This window comes from Falco biarmicus, chromosome Z (genome assembly GCF_023638135.1).
Source record: "Falco biarmicus isolate bFalBia1 chromosome Z, bFalBia1.pri, whole genome shotgun sequence".
Taxonomy (NCBI): Eukaryota; Metazoa; Chordata; class Aves; order Falconiformes; family Falconidae; genus Falco; species Falco biarmicus.
Window position 1 is genome coordinate 62,625,388 of NC_079311.1, and position 14,709 is coordinate 62,640,096.

General features: G+C 37.3%; 1 protein-coding gene across 1 annotated transcript in view; it reads left to right on the forward strand.

Annotated features, from left to right (window-relative positions):
- Window positions 1-14,709, forward strand: part of ADAMTS6 (ADAM metallopeptidase with thrombospondin type 1 motif 6) — a 158,676-nt gene that overhangs the window by 53,219 nt on the left and 90,748 nt on the right. Inside the window, exons 8-9 of the mRNA XM_056325476.1 lie at window positions 5,625-5,668; window positions 9,859-9,964. Coding sequence (XP_056181451.1) covers window positions 5,625-5,668; window positions 9,859-9,964 — 150 coding nt within the window. The remainder of the gene's footprint in view (window positions 1-5,624; window positions 5,669-9,858; window positions 9,965-14,709) is intronic.

Genomic DNA, 14,709 nt, shown 5'->3' on the forward strand with positions numbered 1-14,709 from the left:
TATGAAGAGCTTTATGTCCAGTCATTCCTATTTGTTGGTTTTGTCTAGCTTCAGTTTTCTTCTATTAATGTACTTTTAATGTTTATGTACCAGTCATCTTTGCAGGTTTTTCCTCAGCAATTTGCTGTGACTGTGGGTTTTTTTGTGGGTTTTTTGTGTGGGGTTTTTGTGTGTGTGTGTGTGTGTTTATTTTCTCAACTCTTTTTGCCATTAAGAGATGCTTCTTTAAAAGCATCAGTTATTTCTGTCAATCTCTATCTCAAATATTACTTGGGCATATTGGTAGCTTTCAGGTAATTTTAAAGCAGGTTTACATGCTTATAAGTAAGTAGCTTGTATTTTGTACTGGTTTTGAACAGTTTGTGTTAAATAAGCTATGTGATGTGGGTTATTCTTCTTGTTGATTAGTTAAATTCTTCAAAGTGTAACCAATGCTAGTATTCATATATGTTTCCAGTCCTGTTACAAGTGTATTTCTATCTCAGTGTTACTTTGATGCAGATAGTCTTTTTTCCAGGCACAGTGAACATTTCCAGTAATATACAGCTAGTAATGACAGTGCTTTATAGAGACTCTTTTCCTTCAGTGGGACATTTCACATAATCAGACTGGTGGAAAGGACAATGTTATCCTTCAACATATAAATAGATATTAACATGTAAGAAGAAGTAATTAGTTTTGCCTTTGTATCTGCTACTGTAATACCAGTATGAAAACAACTTTCTGAATTGTAATACATATGCTTCAGAAACTCTAAAAAGCGCTAGAGCTCAAACGAAGGTGGCAGAAAGGGCACAGTGTGGTGGTGCAGTGCTGACAAAGTTCAATTTATTAATCTGACTTAAAAGAAAACAAAATTCAGCATGGGAGAGATCTCTACTGGGACAGAGGGACTCAACTTTGCTGATAAAGGCGTAACAACATCCCCCAGATGGACATCGAATTAATTTGTTTTTAAGATTAAGGAGGAATTAACCAAGTGCTAAAGACACTAGAAGAAAAATCAATTAAGATGCATTCTTTACATCTGAAGTTCTCAAAGCCACAGAGCTGGGTACTTCTGTCAGGGAAGTTGTAAGTCTGTGCTGACCTGTTTTCTCTGCAAGCACTCAGAAATGACTGCTGTGGAGGGAGAGGCAGATGAACTGGATAACCTAGTACAGGTGTTCTCAATTATTTTGTAAACAAGTCTTAATATGAATTTGAGTAGCTTTTAAGGAATAGCTTTTTATTCTATGTAGCTTCTGGAATAAATTACTTACTTTTTTATGCTAGGTAGGGGTGAGTGGAGGCATGATTGAATTGAGATGCTTTCTAATGTTCAAACCTGTGATTTTGTACATCTTTCATTTTCTTTTTGTTTGTTAAATTAGGGAATACAGTTGCTTACATAGAACTCTGTGTGAACTTCCTAGTTGCACAATTACATGCATTAGGCCAGCAAGCCAACAGGTTGCACAGGGATCAGGACGAATCCTCTCTCCTTTCCCTGCAATGTACAGCTAGATAGGAGAGAAATGCCTTCTTTCCTCTAAGGTTCTGAGATTGGCTGTAGCTGCAAATAACTTACCTGACAAGACTGAGCAGTGCTTACATTATTTACAGAGGACTCATCTTTCTTATCTGTTTGATTTGGATCTTAGTCAAATGATCAGGATCGTGCTACTCATCAGATTTGCAAAGGAAAGGGGTTTTTCTGGAAGTCAGAGTTGCAGGTAACTGAGGCTTCTTCAAGAGATAGTCTGTAGTTTGCATGTACACTAATAAATTAAATAAATACGTCACTGAGTTTTTTTCTTACACTGAGGACCACTGCCACAGAAATTCTCGTGTCCACACTAATAAAGCTGATTTCTGCAGAACAGAGTAGCTTTGTATGTATAGCCTGTTCATAATTGTGTGTGGCCACCTTCTGAAATTTTCATGGGAATTTTTTTGTGAGTAGCTGTTGTCATGAGCCAAATCTGTGCAAGAAACATTTTTTAAATGATTTGATGGACTTGTAAAACAGTTTAATAATACAGATAATAGAATTTCAGTGTCCAGGACTGTGGTCCCTTTCATTCTTTAATTCAGTGGTATAGATGTATATTTCAGCACGGGACATGCTCATATCCTGCCAAAAAAGACTAGGTATTTTTCCTTTCTAAGTCCCCTAGGAGGGCACACTAACACTTCATGTTTGATTCATGGCATGACAGGAGGCTGTTGTTGCTCCAGTTCTTGGCCATCCTGTTTGAACTGATAATTGTCTCTGCGGTTCCTTTCTGGCTGATGTGTCAGTCAGAGTTGTCAGTAACAACTGTACATACATCATGTATTTCCCACCTGTTTGTTACAGCACCCCTGCGGCTGTGCCCAGAAGCCCCAGTCCTCTTCCCTGCCTGCCTCATCAAATGACTTATCCATTCAGGGTGGGAACAGACACACAATCAACAATCTTGCCTCATACCTCTTTCTACATTCCACTTCCCCAGCCTGGTCACATTTCAGGGATATATGCACCCATTTTACCCAGAGGCATAGGATGTTCTCTTCTGACTTGGGCAAAGGATTTCATTGGCCATCTCAGAATGATCAGGCTGCCATCTCATCCTGATGTTTTTTGCAACCTGCACATCTGTAATACATTCAGATGTTGGGTGGTGGCTCTTTTACACATTTTGTCAGTGAATCAAGAAGAAAACATTTTAACATCTTGCAAACTGTGTTTGCGTAACTCTCATGACTTTTGTTACCTTTTTTCATCATTGGCTGAGGTAACTGTTGGCTTGAAAATTTGTTTTGCTTGTCTTTGGGGTCCTGAGGTATTTACTAAGGTACTTACCTAAGAGCTATGACTTACCTTCACCTTTGTGGTGTTTTTTTTCTTTCTTTCCTTTTGGTGCATTTGGGGTTTTTTCTTTTTCTTTTTGTTGTTGTTGTTGTTGTTGCCTGTGGTTTTTTGTTTGGGTGAGGGTGGTTTTTGTTGTTGTTGTTTTGTTCTGTTTGTTTGTTTTTGTTTTTTGGTTTGGTTTTTTTTTTTTTTAATAGCAATTAGACCTATTGAATCCCATGGGTAATCTGGATAATTTGTCATTTCAGGGGTTTCTTGGCTTGAAACTACTATCTGGCAATTACTGACTCTGTAGTCTTCTGCATTTTGGAACCCAGCATCTGTTTGTTAAATGGACTCCTTGGAAATTCAAAATACAGTTAGAGGAGGTGGTGTCAAAAGCAAAACAGACAGGCTGATATGGTTAAATCATATACAGAAGCAAATGATGGAAATGAGCAGTTTAGTACATAAAAATGATAAGAACTTTCAAACAAATCACGAGCAGAAATCATCCATATGAAAGGAAGAAAATAAAGAAAAAAGGGGGGGGGGGGCTTGAAGATGTAGGTAAAGTAAGTCAGTAGAGTTTTTTTTCTGATAAACTGAGGCATAAGAGTATATGAATGCACCTTACAGGAAATCAATTATTGCCTATAAAATTTTAATATTTAATGAAGCCATAATTAGAACACATTAGTACTTAGATATATTCTTACAAAAATAATTAGTATATTGGAAAATAAAAATGTTTTCCTTAGTTTTATTATCTAGTTTAAGTTCCATTGTCGTCATGTTTTCTTACAAATGCTAGCCTATGCATAATGAAGAACACTTGCTACCCAGCATAAACAGGGATACTGTGGTCTTTCTTTTTCAAAAATGTAACAGGATCAAGGAAGGTGCTTAATTCATATAATTCTCTCTTACCACAGTTCATTGTGAAACTGAACTGAAAGTGAGGAGTAACTTCAGATACATAGATGTATAAGAGTAAGCAGATTCAGACCATAAGGGCAAATTTTCAGCTCTGCTGAAATCAGTAATAGCATTTTACTTGAGCTTAGTGGAACTGGCTTTCTTCTTAAACATCCATTTTATCTAAGGATAATTAGCTTTAATTGTCGTGCCCCCCCCGCATTACCATTGGATATTAAAAAGCATTAGAAGACCAGTAATTCCCATGTATTGCACAGAGTTCCTTGTGTTCAATTCTAAACTACATTTTGAAGAATTTGACAAAGTTTGGGTTTTCTCACCAAATCAGCTTGAGCCCTGTCTACTTTCTTTGAGGAATAATTTTGCATGAACTTCAATAGGATTAGATTCAGGCCTGTCCTAAATGCAGAAATAAGAAGTTTACTTCCTTAAATATCTTAAAGTAGGGAAATATTCAGTAAAAATCTATTTTTGTATCTGTGTCATCTTAAAGCTTTGTGACATACAAAACCTGATTATATTCTAACATATTTTATATAGGAATGCGATTTGATTGCCTTCCCCTTCCCAAACAGCAAATGGGAAATCAGTGAGAGCTTTATGTGCATATAGGATGGCAGAGTTTGAACCACTTTGATGAGATTCTGTATATATGAACATTTGAGTTCAAAATTAGTGCTTAATCCCACAAACTACTCCACACTTAGTACCTTCAAAAATCACAGGAATTCCGTGTGGTCACAGCGGTCTACACGTATAGAGAGTTTACTGGATTTGTTCCAAATTTTAAGCTTTGTTATTATGTCCATGGATTTGGCTTACAGACAGACCATAAGTCTTTTAGCACTGGAAGGTGTATCTCTTGTGATCAGACTCCTAGTGATGAGTCCTTAGGTTATTTTTAACACAAATGTCCGGTTGCCTGAAATTAGTATTTGGGTTAAAAAATAAAGCATAAAAGATGCTATCTTTTCATGTTTGTTTTCACTCACCGTTCAAAAGAGTAGAATTTGTTCTGAAACATACAAGGAATTCAGTATAAATCCTTAAAAATCAAAGACATAGGAGTGTTCTCATATTACTAGCTGTATCATAGGATTGTATATTCAAAACATGAAGATGTAATTAATAAATTGGCTGCTACTATCAGCAATGTCACAGAAGACATTTTAATTCCATTTTCAGCTCCAGATACTTACATGTTAACTACACAAAAACTCAAGCTTCTGTATTTGAAAGATTGTATCTGAAATAGAAAATTCTTAAGGTATTATGTAGCTTTTCATGAAAATGTTTTTCGTTTGTTATAGTATACATTTAAGGCACATATAATCATTGGAATATAATTACAAGGGAGCTATAAAGGTAGTTCATAAGATTTTTTTAAAATATGTAATTGTTGGTGTAATATTTGAGAGTTACAGTTTTAATTGGAATCAAAGTGTAAGTAGTAGAGTTTACTGTTAGTATTGTTTAGCTGATCGGTGTGAGACTGTAAAAGGATTCCAGTTATGTTCAAAAAGTAAAATTAAGTTTTTTGAGTCAGTAGCAGCCTATAGAAATGCTGCTGTAACTTCGCAACAGCGTGGCAGACTGCTTTATGGAGCCGGTGATTACAAAGATCCACTTTAACCGTTTTTTTTCTCACTGGCAGGTGTCCCACTGGCCTGAGGCCAGCGGCTGTGAGTGTACTGCAGCTTGTGGTTTACACCAGAGTGTAGAAAATGAACAACACCAGCTGGGTGCACATAATTAAGCTGATTGTGGTCTGACAACTTGAATTATGATACAGATAATGTGACAAATATACAAAATATATTACAATGTGATTCTCTGACATATTTTATCTACATTTTTTTCTCCTTAACAGATATGATATCTGCACTTACAAAAACAAGCCTTGTGGAACATTGGGTAAGATCATAAGGAGAAATTTCAGCTTGTATTTGCCGTTTCCTTGCTTTATACTTGCCTATTGTTTTATTGACCTATTAGATCTTTTTAAGGCTATGCTTTCAAAATTTTGCAGTTTTATAAACATGAACAATAAAAAGTAACCTTGGTGGGTTTTGGCTTTCTTACATTGCTGGAAGCTTAAGTGAGCTGCTGCTGTGTGTTTCTTCTCTGGCAGCTGTAGTTCTGAGAAAAACTATCAGATCACTCAAACTTTGTTGTTACAGAAGAGAACTTGCTCTGTATGTACATTTAACCTGTCTCCATGATCTTGTTTAAAAAAAACAAAAACAAAACAAAAGCAAAACTCAAAGACCACAGGACACTTAAAACCCAACCAACCAAAAAAACCCCAACCCTTTTGAAAGAAACTGCCTTTGATGTTTATGTCTTTGACGTTTATGTTGCTGTGTTGTACACAGAGAGTATGGCTTCAGATTGTTTCTTTCACAGACCTACAGAAAAATACCACAGTGATGTGAATTACAGTAACATTGAAACTACTGAAAACAAAGGTTTCATAATGGAGAAGCACACAGCAACCTTAGGTGCAGGATGGAGAGCTATTGTTCTGTAGAATCTGTACCTAAATTTGTCACCAAATGTTATTTATTGTACTATAGTTATTACCTTTAATAGTGTTTTATGATATGACAGATATTATTCAAAGACTAATTTAACATTTATTTAGATTTTTCCAGTTTCCATCTTTTCAGAAGCCTCTTTCTCAAAGTAATTAAAGATACAATTCTAAGTTGATTATTCAAATTCAAATTATTAATACTTTTCTCAATCAGAGCTCACAAGTGTATTTACTTTGTCTTTTCCTGAATTACTTTGATAGCCTTAACTCGTGTTAATTTTGTACCAGTCCTGCTCAAGTCAGCAAGATGCTTCTGGCACAGCGATGTAGTTTGCATGGGGAAAGGTACCAGAATGTTGCCATCTGCATAAACAATATCCACAGCATGTTTTAGTAAAAGGCAAATGATGCTGATTAATTTCTAAATGTAACTGATCTGCTTTGACATCTGTGTGGAGGAGACAAAATGGAAGAGACTGCCTACATTGGTGTCATAGAACATGTGAACTATTTTATATTTTTATGTGATATTTTTAACTCAGGTCATTAGTGTACCAGTTCTTACTGTGTCAGACTTTGGCATAAAGGTAAATTCTGCTTCATGTGAATCCAGCTTAACAGAGGATAGGCTTTGGCAAATGTTTTATTAAGCAAAAGGCTCGATTTAAATAAATAAATAAATAATTTTAAAAATAAAAATTACATATGGTATCAGTTCCAACTCAGTGTTCTAGGACACTTGGCAACACAACCATAACAATATATTTGGATTATAGACATTGAATGGGAGAAGAGACAAGGCCCTGTGGCCCTCCTTTGCAGGTCATTTAATATGCGTAAGTCCCAGGGACCCACAGTAACTTAAGTTAAGCATATATTTAAGGAGTTTGTGAGAAAAAGTCTCAGAGAAGTCTCAAAAGGTCAAAAGAAATCTGAATCATTGCTGTTCTAGGAAGAAGTGGAAGTAGAGGATTTTGTGTGGCATAGACATCTCTTTCCTATTAAAGTTTCCTAAAACAGGGAGTCTTTCATAGAACCTCTTAGAAAAGAGACCTCAGATGTCTTTGCAGTGCATCTGTGGCTCCAGTGAAGGACAACTCAGTTTTTAAATCTGAGCCATGGACTGAGTTCTTGATGTGATCTTTGTCACTTTCTGTAAGCATGGTATGGGATTGTGTTAATCTGCTCCTGTAAGTCACTGCAGCAAGCGCTCAGTTACAAGATCTGAACATGGAGATGACTTTATTGCTCAAGTGTGGTAGACTTTGCAGAGGAACATGACAGCTCGTATATAAGTATTGCCACGTTGTCTTCAGCATGTCCTAGTCAATTAGAATAGCATAGGTGAACTGTAGTTACTGTATTTCCTGAAAAAAACCCCCACCCACAAACAAACAAAAAAACCCAACAAAAAACCCAACAGATTTTTCTCCACGGGTAGTCTTTTTTCTTCTGATGTTTTAACCTGTCCTCAGTGGGTGTGCCTAGACTGATTATAGCAGTGGTACTGTTTTGATGCAAATTCTGCCAATGCACATTATCACCTTTTGCCCATGTCAGTTTGGTTATCACAGTAGTTTTTGTATCTGCAAACTAGGTTTGTTTTGGGGAAAACTGTCAGAACACACACTCCCTAAATGCTCCATATCTGCCTATGGGAGACACTGGGGTCTGTGGTGAAAGTTTATGAAATTGATTACTTTAGTTAGAAATTATTTAACTGGGACAGTGAGCTCAGGGAGCTCAAGGACAACTTTAATGAGAAGGTGGTGTGTGTCCTGAGCCCCCTGAACAAGCCAGATATGAGCAGGACCATCCAGACAATAAATGCAATGCAGCTGTGTCATGGCAGTAACTCCACCACACTCGGGTGTCTGGCCAGCATCCCTGGCATGTGTGAACCTTACAAATCATGACATAGTGCACACCTGCACTTAGCCTAAAGTTAAAGTTTACATACACTAGGTGTGTAAACTATTTTTGTTTTTTTCACTGAGTATAAAGGTGGGCAAGCTCCGGGACTGGGACAGGAGCCTCACCTATGGGTGGATGCACCATGTAGGAATTTTCCCAGTTACCAAAAGACTCCTGGTGCCAGCTGCAAAAGGGCTTTCATGGGGCTGAAGTGTGGGCCTGGATGGTGTTAACAGTGTAATTGGTGATGTGTTCTTTTCTTAGTCTCTGTAATGCTTTGCAGTAATGATTTGATGCTTTGCTCCTATTGCTTTTTTATCATAATGTACTTGTACTAGTACTGTTTCCTTTTATCACATTGCATGCTATTTTCCATTATTATTTTGTAATATAATAAACTTAATTTATTCTTATATTTGATTTGGAAATAATTTTTGCTTGGTATCCAGTCAATCAGCAAAACAGGGTCTAAATCACTAGACCTTTTTTCCCCTGTAGAAAGTTTTGAACCACACGTGTAGTAAATATGTTCAGCCTGTGGGATTAAACTAGCCCAAAGTAGAGCGTCCAGCCCACATACAAAGATATGTGAGGAGCCTCAGTATTAGTGCTTCACTCTGCTGACCTGCTCCTATGGCTCCAAATTACTTGCTAATGTGGACACAGCCAGGAAGCACTTGTCATCTTATGCTTGCTTACTGTTAGTCCAAACAGAATAATTTGATGTGCCTGCTTGTATAGAGTATGATTACACTCTTCCCTGTTCCCTGCCCCATGCCTCCCATACCCTAACGAAAGTTACACATTCTCCAGACATTTTTTTGTTATAGTGTAGTTAACTGAGCAGGTAATTTCCTTACAGAAAGGATTACTGCTGCTCTCAGATAAGAAACTCTAGGGAGGAATACATTAAATAAATCTGATGTTTAGATCTTTCTCTAGTGGCACTAAATTATGATTGCAGTATGTTGTGTGATAATTTTTTGTTGAAGAATGTGTAAGGTACAGAAGAGCTATATTCTGTAAATGTCAGTGGCTTTCTCTCTAAAGTAATGTTTAAGTAGTGCTTGTAATACAATAAGGTATTAATTCCAGAAGATGATGGGTGATAAATGGAAAAGACTTCTATGGTTAAATGAATTCTTGTTATTAACATGTCTTCTCTCTCTTCATAGATGCATTCAGGTTTGTTTTTTTATTTTTTTTAACGTACCGTGTGGGGCTTTTCATAGCTAAAAAAGTTGCTTGTATGTTTTTATGAACCCACTAAACTTAAACAGATTTCTTTAGAAAAATAATGTGGATACACTTTGCTTTCTTCAGGCTCAAGAATGTTAAAATAGAAATGCTTTCTTGAGTTCCCTCTCCTGGCTCAAGTTACTAGGTGGTCCCAAGTTACCAGAAGTAAAATTTATAAATCTAACCCCTAGTCTAGACATTTTCCAGCACTGACTGCAGTTCAAAAAATATTAATGTCTAGCCGGCAAAGTGAAATTCCCCCCAGTGATTTTGCAAATGACTAGAAAGTTAACCTTTTGCCAACTGCTCCTTCTGTGCATAGAGGTTATTAAAAAGAATCCAGGCATTTATAACTAGGGCTTTTAAGACTGAAACACCTTGGCATGACCCTTTGTGTCTCCTTCTGTTTATTCAGGCTTGGCCTCTGTGGCTGGAATGTGTGAGCCTGAAAGGAGCTGCAGCATTAATGAAGACATTGGCCTAGGTTCAGCTTTTACCATTGCACATGAGATTGGTCACAAGTGAGTGTGTTTAAAAAAAGAATACGTTTTAATGTATTACCTTTTCAATATTAGTTTAATAATAGATACATTTTTTCCCTGCATGGCTGTACCATCTCTATTCTGGTGCTCCATGTTTCTGTATATAGTATTCAGGAGTGGCAGTGACTTTTATTTAGTATTTATTACCAAGGACTTTAAATTTAGAACTGAAGGCTCATTCTTTACCCTCTGATTTCAGATTCTAGTTAAATATGTGCTTTTGAGATCTGGCTTACAACCTTCGTACTCTGTTTCATATTTTTAAATATTTGGCTTTGAAAATTTTCTCTTGCCCCCCTCTTACTTTTGTGTCCATTTCTTTATGAAAGAAAAGCGGTTAAAAGGTAATTCCCCCCTTTTTTGTTATTCTTTCTTAAATATAGTTCAAACTATTTTCAGTAAACATTGATTCTGTTGTCAATATTCATACACTTTTGGTCATCTTTCACTCAAACACATGAAATATATAGAACAGTCAGAGTAGTCATAGCATCACTTGTTACATTTTAAGCATCAGCATATTTTAAAGAGCATGATGTTATGAGACTGACAAAATCTGAGTTTGGTCTGGAAATATTTCAGGTCTTCCTTCAGCATTTTTAATCTATTGTGATGACTAGAAAGACAAGTAACCTGTTACCAAGGGGTTTCCTTCTTTGTTTACATGGCTTCACCAACAATGCGTTATGGATGACGTTTTTCCAGTCATTAGCTGATGCAATTGCTAGAAGTTCCAATGCAAACCGAAATGGAAGCTATCAACCTGCTGATCACAAAAAGGAGTTGGAAGTAAACAGTTATTTCCAGCCCAGCTATCATGTGAGGTAGTCACTGGGCAAGTATGATCTCATTTATGTTATGATGAAAAAAGTCCTGTAGCTGCACTGAAGTAGACAAATTTTAGAATCCAAAAGCAATCGTAAGATACGAACAAAAATAATTTAAAACATATGTAATTCTCCTCATCTTCATTTCCTTCTTTTCCTTCACTTGTATTAGTTGAAAAAAGTAGGGTAAAGGAAAATATATTTCCACTGTTGAAGAAAGGGCTTCTCCAAATCACTCATAGTTATGAAGTTCCTGTTAATAATATTTTGAAGTAATAGGTGACCTCGCTGTGAATTTGTCACGTTTAACAAGAAAAACAGTATTCCAATACCACATCGTCATTCTAATCCATATGTCATGCAACATATTTTATACATGTTATTCCACAGATACATGACAATAATTTAAAAATATGCAGCTATTTTATCATGTAAAGCTGGCATGATAAGAATTGATTTGAAGAGCTCAGACTTTGGTTAGAATCCAAGAAGAATAATATAGTGATAGCGTATATCCTGTGATCACAGGAATTTTTTTAACCATCTATGTTTTCTTTTTTCTTTCCATATCTTTTGGCTGCTTATACATAAAGTCTTTTAAAATTCTGAAATCTCAGCTCTCTGAGGCTTTCACTTCATCATTCTCAGCTCTCTGAGGCTTTCACTTCATCATGTAGCTGGCATGACATGTCAAACGTTGGTTTGAAAATAAAGTAGAAATTATACTACTTTAGCTTTTATCCAATGCACAGTGATTCAAGAAAGTTGCACTGCAGGCTTGGGGTTAAAAATTAATGTGCCATGTGGATACCTTCGGTAAAAACTGAGAAGAATACACGGGCAAAAAATCTTCATGTTTTATAGCTTTTTGTGCTATTCAAGCATTACCTCCCATTCACCCATGCTGTGACTGAATGCTTCTACGTCTAAATCAAGGACATTCTTATTTCCAGTCAGCTTCATGCTTCCTAGTACCTGCTTATGTGTACTTGCATATGCGAGTAAAATAATCATTTGGTGAGCCTTGTAGACTTTTCTTTGGCTGTACCATGATGATTGCTTTTCTCTTCAGACAACATGGGAAGTAGGAAATTGGCTTCATTGTCAAATGAAAAACGGAAGCATTTAAGGGACATGTCTGTACTGAATAGATAACAAAAAATCACTCTATTAAATTAGAATGGAAGAATTGCAGTTGGAAAGATCATTTTTTAATTTATTATATAGTTCCATGGAATACTGAGTGTTTTTTTAAAAATATTGAACTAAGGAATAAAATTATTTTATGATTAAAAGAGAACAGTAATGATAATACATACATTTTGATAATTACCCACAGTTTCTCCAATACTGGATTTGTAAGATTTACTGATGGAAGTAGGGCTCAACTTGTTCTTAGTTTCTAGTAGTTTATTAAATTATAGATTGATGAGAAATCATCAGATCATTCAGTCTGACTTTCTGTATATCATAGTGTATTAAGTTTAACTCATTTAACCCTGGTGTTGATCCAAGTAACTTTCATATGGTTGAAGAACATTATTCAGAAGAGCACTTAGTCTTGAATACTTAGAAACTGAGAGTGTGATTATTTTGGTCAGTCCTACTTCCTGTAAAATATTTGTAAGTATTTTTCAACATACTTTTTTGGCTTCCGAGCCTTACTACTATTAGTTGTTATAGGTATATAACTCAGTTTTGGTGCAGATAAGCTGTGTGCAGTTGAGACTCATAACCAGCCTTATTACTGAAGGTGACCATACACTGTGATTAATTCTATATTTCTTTCTTGAGGACATAAAGATTGGTTTTAGACTAACAGTTTTATGATTGTTTCTCCCTATGCATGGTTCTGAGAATAGCACAAACTTCTAATTACTTAGAATACGTTTGTGAATCGGATAAAGTTCAGAGTGGGCCCTTTAGCCTTTAGAATAGTATCTCTAGACTTGATTTATGATGCTTGACTTACTGCTTACTTTCCTGCCATTATATATTTCACACCAAAGAAATGCTTAAGATTTCTCATAAGTACAAGTCTAAACTAGTGGTTGCTCATGGCAGGAGTGAGAACTGAATGTGTATCCCCTGCGTTGTGAAGAAAGGAACTATTTTCAGGCTAGAGTATGCTCTTAAGCTCAGACAAATGGTACAATTTAAGACTCAGTCCCATTTTCCGTTACCCTACTGGCTGAATTATGTGGCTTTCTGCTGTATGCGTTTTAATTGGGATACTTTCTTAAAATGCCTAGCTTGCCCCATGCATGCCATACAGGATGCTTAGTTAAATTGATATGGAATTTCAGGTTCCATTGAAAGGGGTGTATCCGTAAAAGAAAGGCATTGTGCCATTCATTTTTGCAGTCCTATGGATTAGCTGAGATCTGGAAACTAAATAACAAAGTGAAACAGACAAAATTAAAAAAAAATAAAAAAATGGGCGGGGTGGGGGGAAGTTTCAAAATACGAGGATAGTGGGCTACGTTTACAACAAAGAGCTGCCCATAAAACTTGGAGTAGGAACAGAATTTACTAAAGACAGGCAGCTATTGAGGGCTGTTACAGAAGAAGCAGGGAGAAAAGACAGGTATCTGAAGTAATATTTGAAAAGTCAGAATTGTCTTGATTTATGGTAAATGTAATAAACTGAAAATAGAGGAGTTCAGCAGTCATATCTTTACTGGAAAAAAAGGTGTGAGAAATAATAAGATGATACAGTCTAACAGAGTAAATTGGCTTTGAGATGAACAATAATTTTTCAAGCATGTATTTAGTTCTGAATTAGTTTATGCAGCTAAAAATATGCGTGCAATTCTAGCACTTTAAAAAAAAAAGTCTTTTCTTAGTCTGTATGCAAAGTAGAAAAATATTATAAATACCTCTCCTCCCATATGAGAAAGTTGGTCTTCAGTGTTGCAGTAGAAATTTCTGATCTAGAAAATCCTAGCAGTACTTTCAGAAGGTGTTTGTCTTTTCCTCATTCTTCTGGGATCAGTGAGCTTCATGTTTGATCAGTGTGTTGAGTTTGTGTGGTGAGGTTTTGGTAGCTGTGGTCTGCCAGGATGGCTTCTGTGAACAACTGCCAGAAGCTTCCCCTATGTCTGACAGAGCCAGGGCCAGCCTGCTGCAAGATGGACCTGTCGCTGGTCAAGGCTGAGCCCATCAGCAATGGTGGTAGTACCTCTGGGATGACATATTTAAGAACTGGGAAAAAAACCCCTGTGCAGCTGCAGCCAGAGAGGAGTGAGACTGTGAGAGCAACAACCCTGCAGATCCCCAGGCCAGTGCAGAAGGAGGGCAGGAGGTGCTCCAGGCACCAGGGCAGAGGTTCCCCTGCAGCCCGTGGGGAAGCCCATGGTGAGCCAGGCTGTGCCCCTGCAGCCCATGGAGGTCCATGGTGGAGCAGATATCCACCTGCAGCTTGTGGAAGACCCCACACCAGAGCAGGTGGATGCCTCAAGGAGTCTGTGGCCCTGTGGGAAGCTCAGGCTGGCATAGGTTCCTGGCAGGACCTGTGGCCCCACCGAAAGAGCAGCCCAGGCTGGAGCAGGTTTGCTGGGGGGAACCCACGCTGGACCAGTCTGATCCTGAAGGACTGCACCCTGTAGGAAGGACCCACACTGGAGCAGTTTGTGGAGAAACTGTAGCCTGTGGGAAGGACCCCATGCTGGAGTAGGGGAGGAGTGTGAGGAGTCCTCGCCCTGAGGGGGAAGGAGTGGTGGAGACAATGTGTTAAACTGACCACAACCCTCATTCCCTGTTCCTCAGTGCTGTGCAGGGGGAGAAGGTAGAGAGAACTGAAAGTAAAGACCAGGAAGAAAGGAGGAGCAAGGGGAAGGTGTTTTAAGATTTAGTTTTTATTTCTCATTACCCTACTCTGATTTGATTGGTAATAAG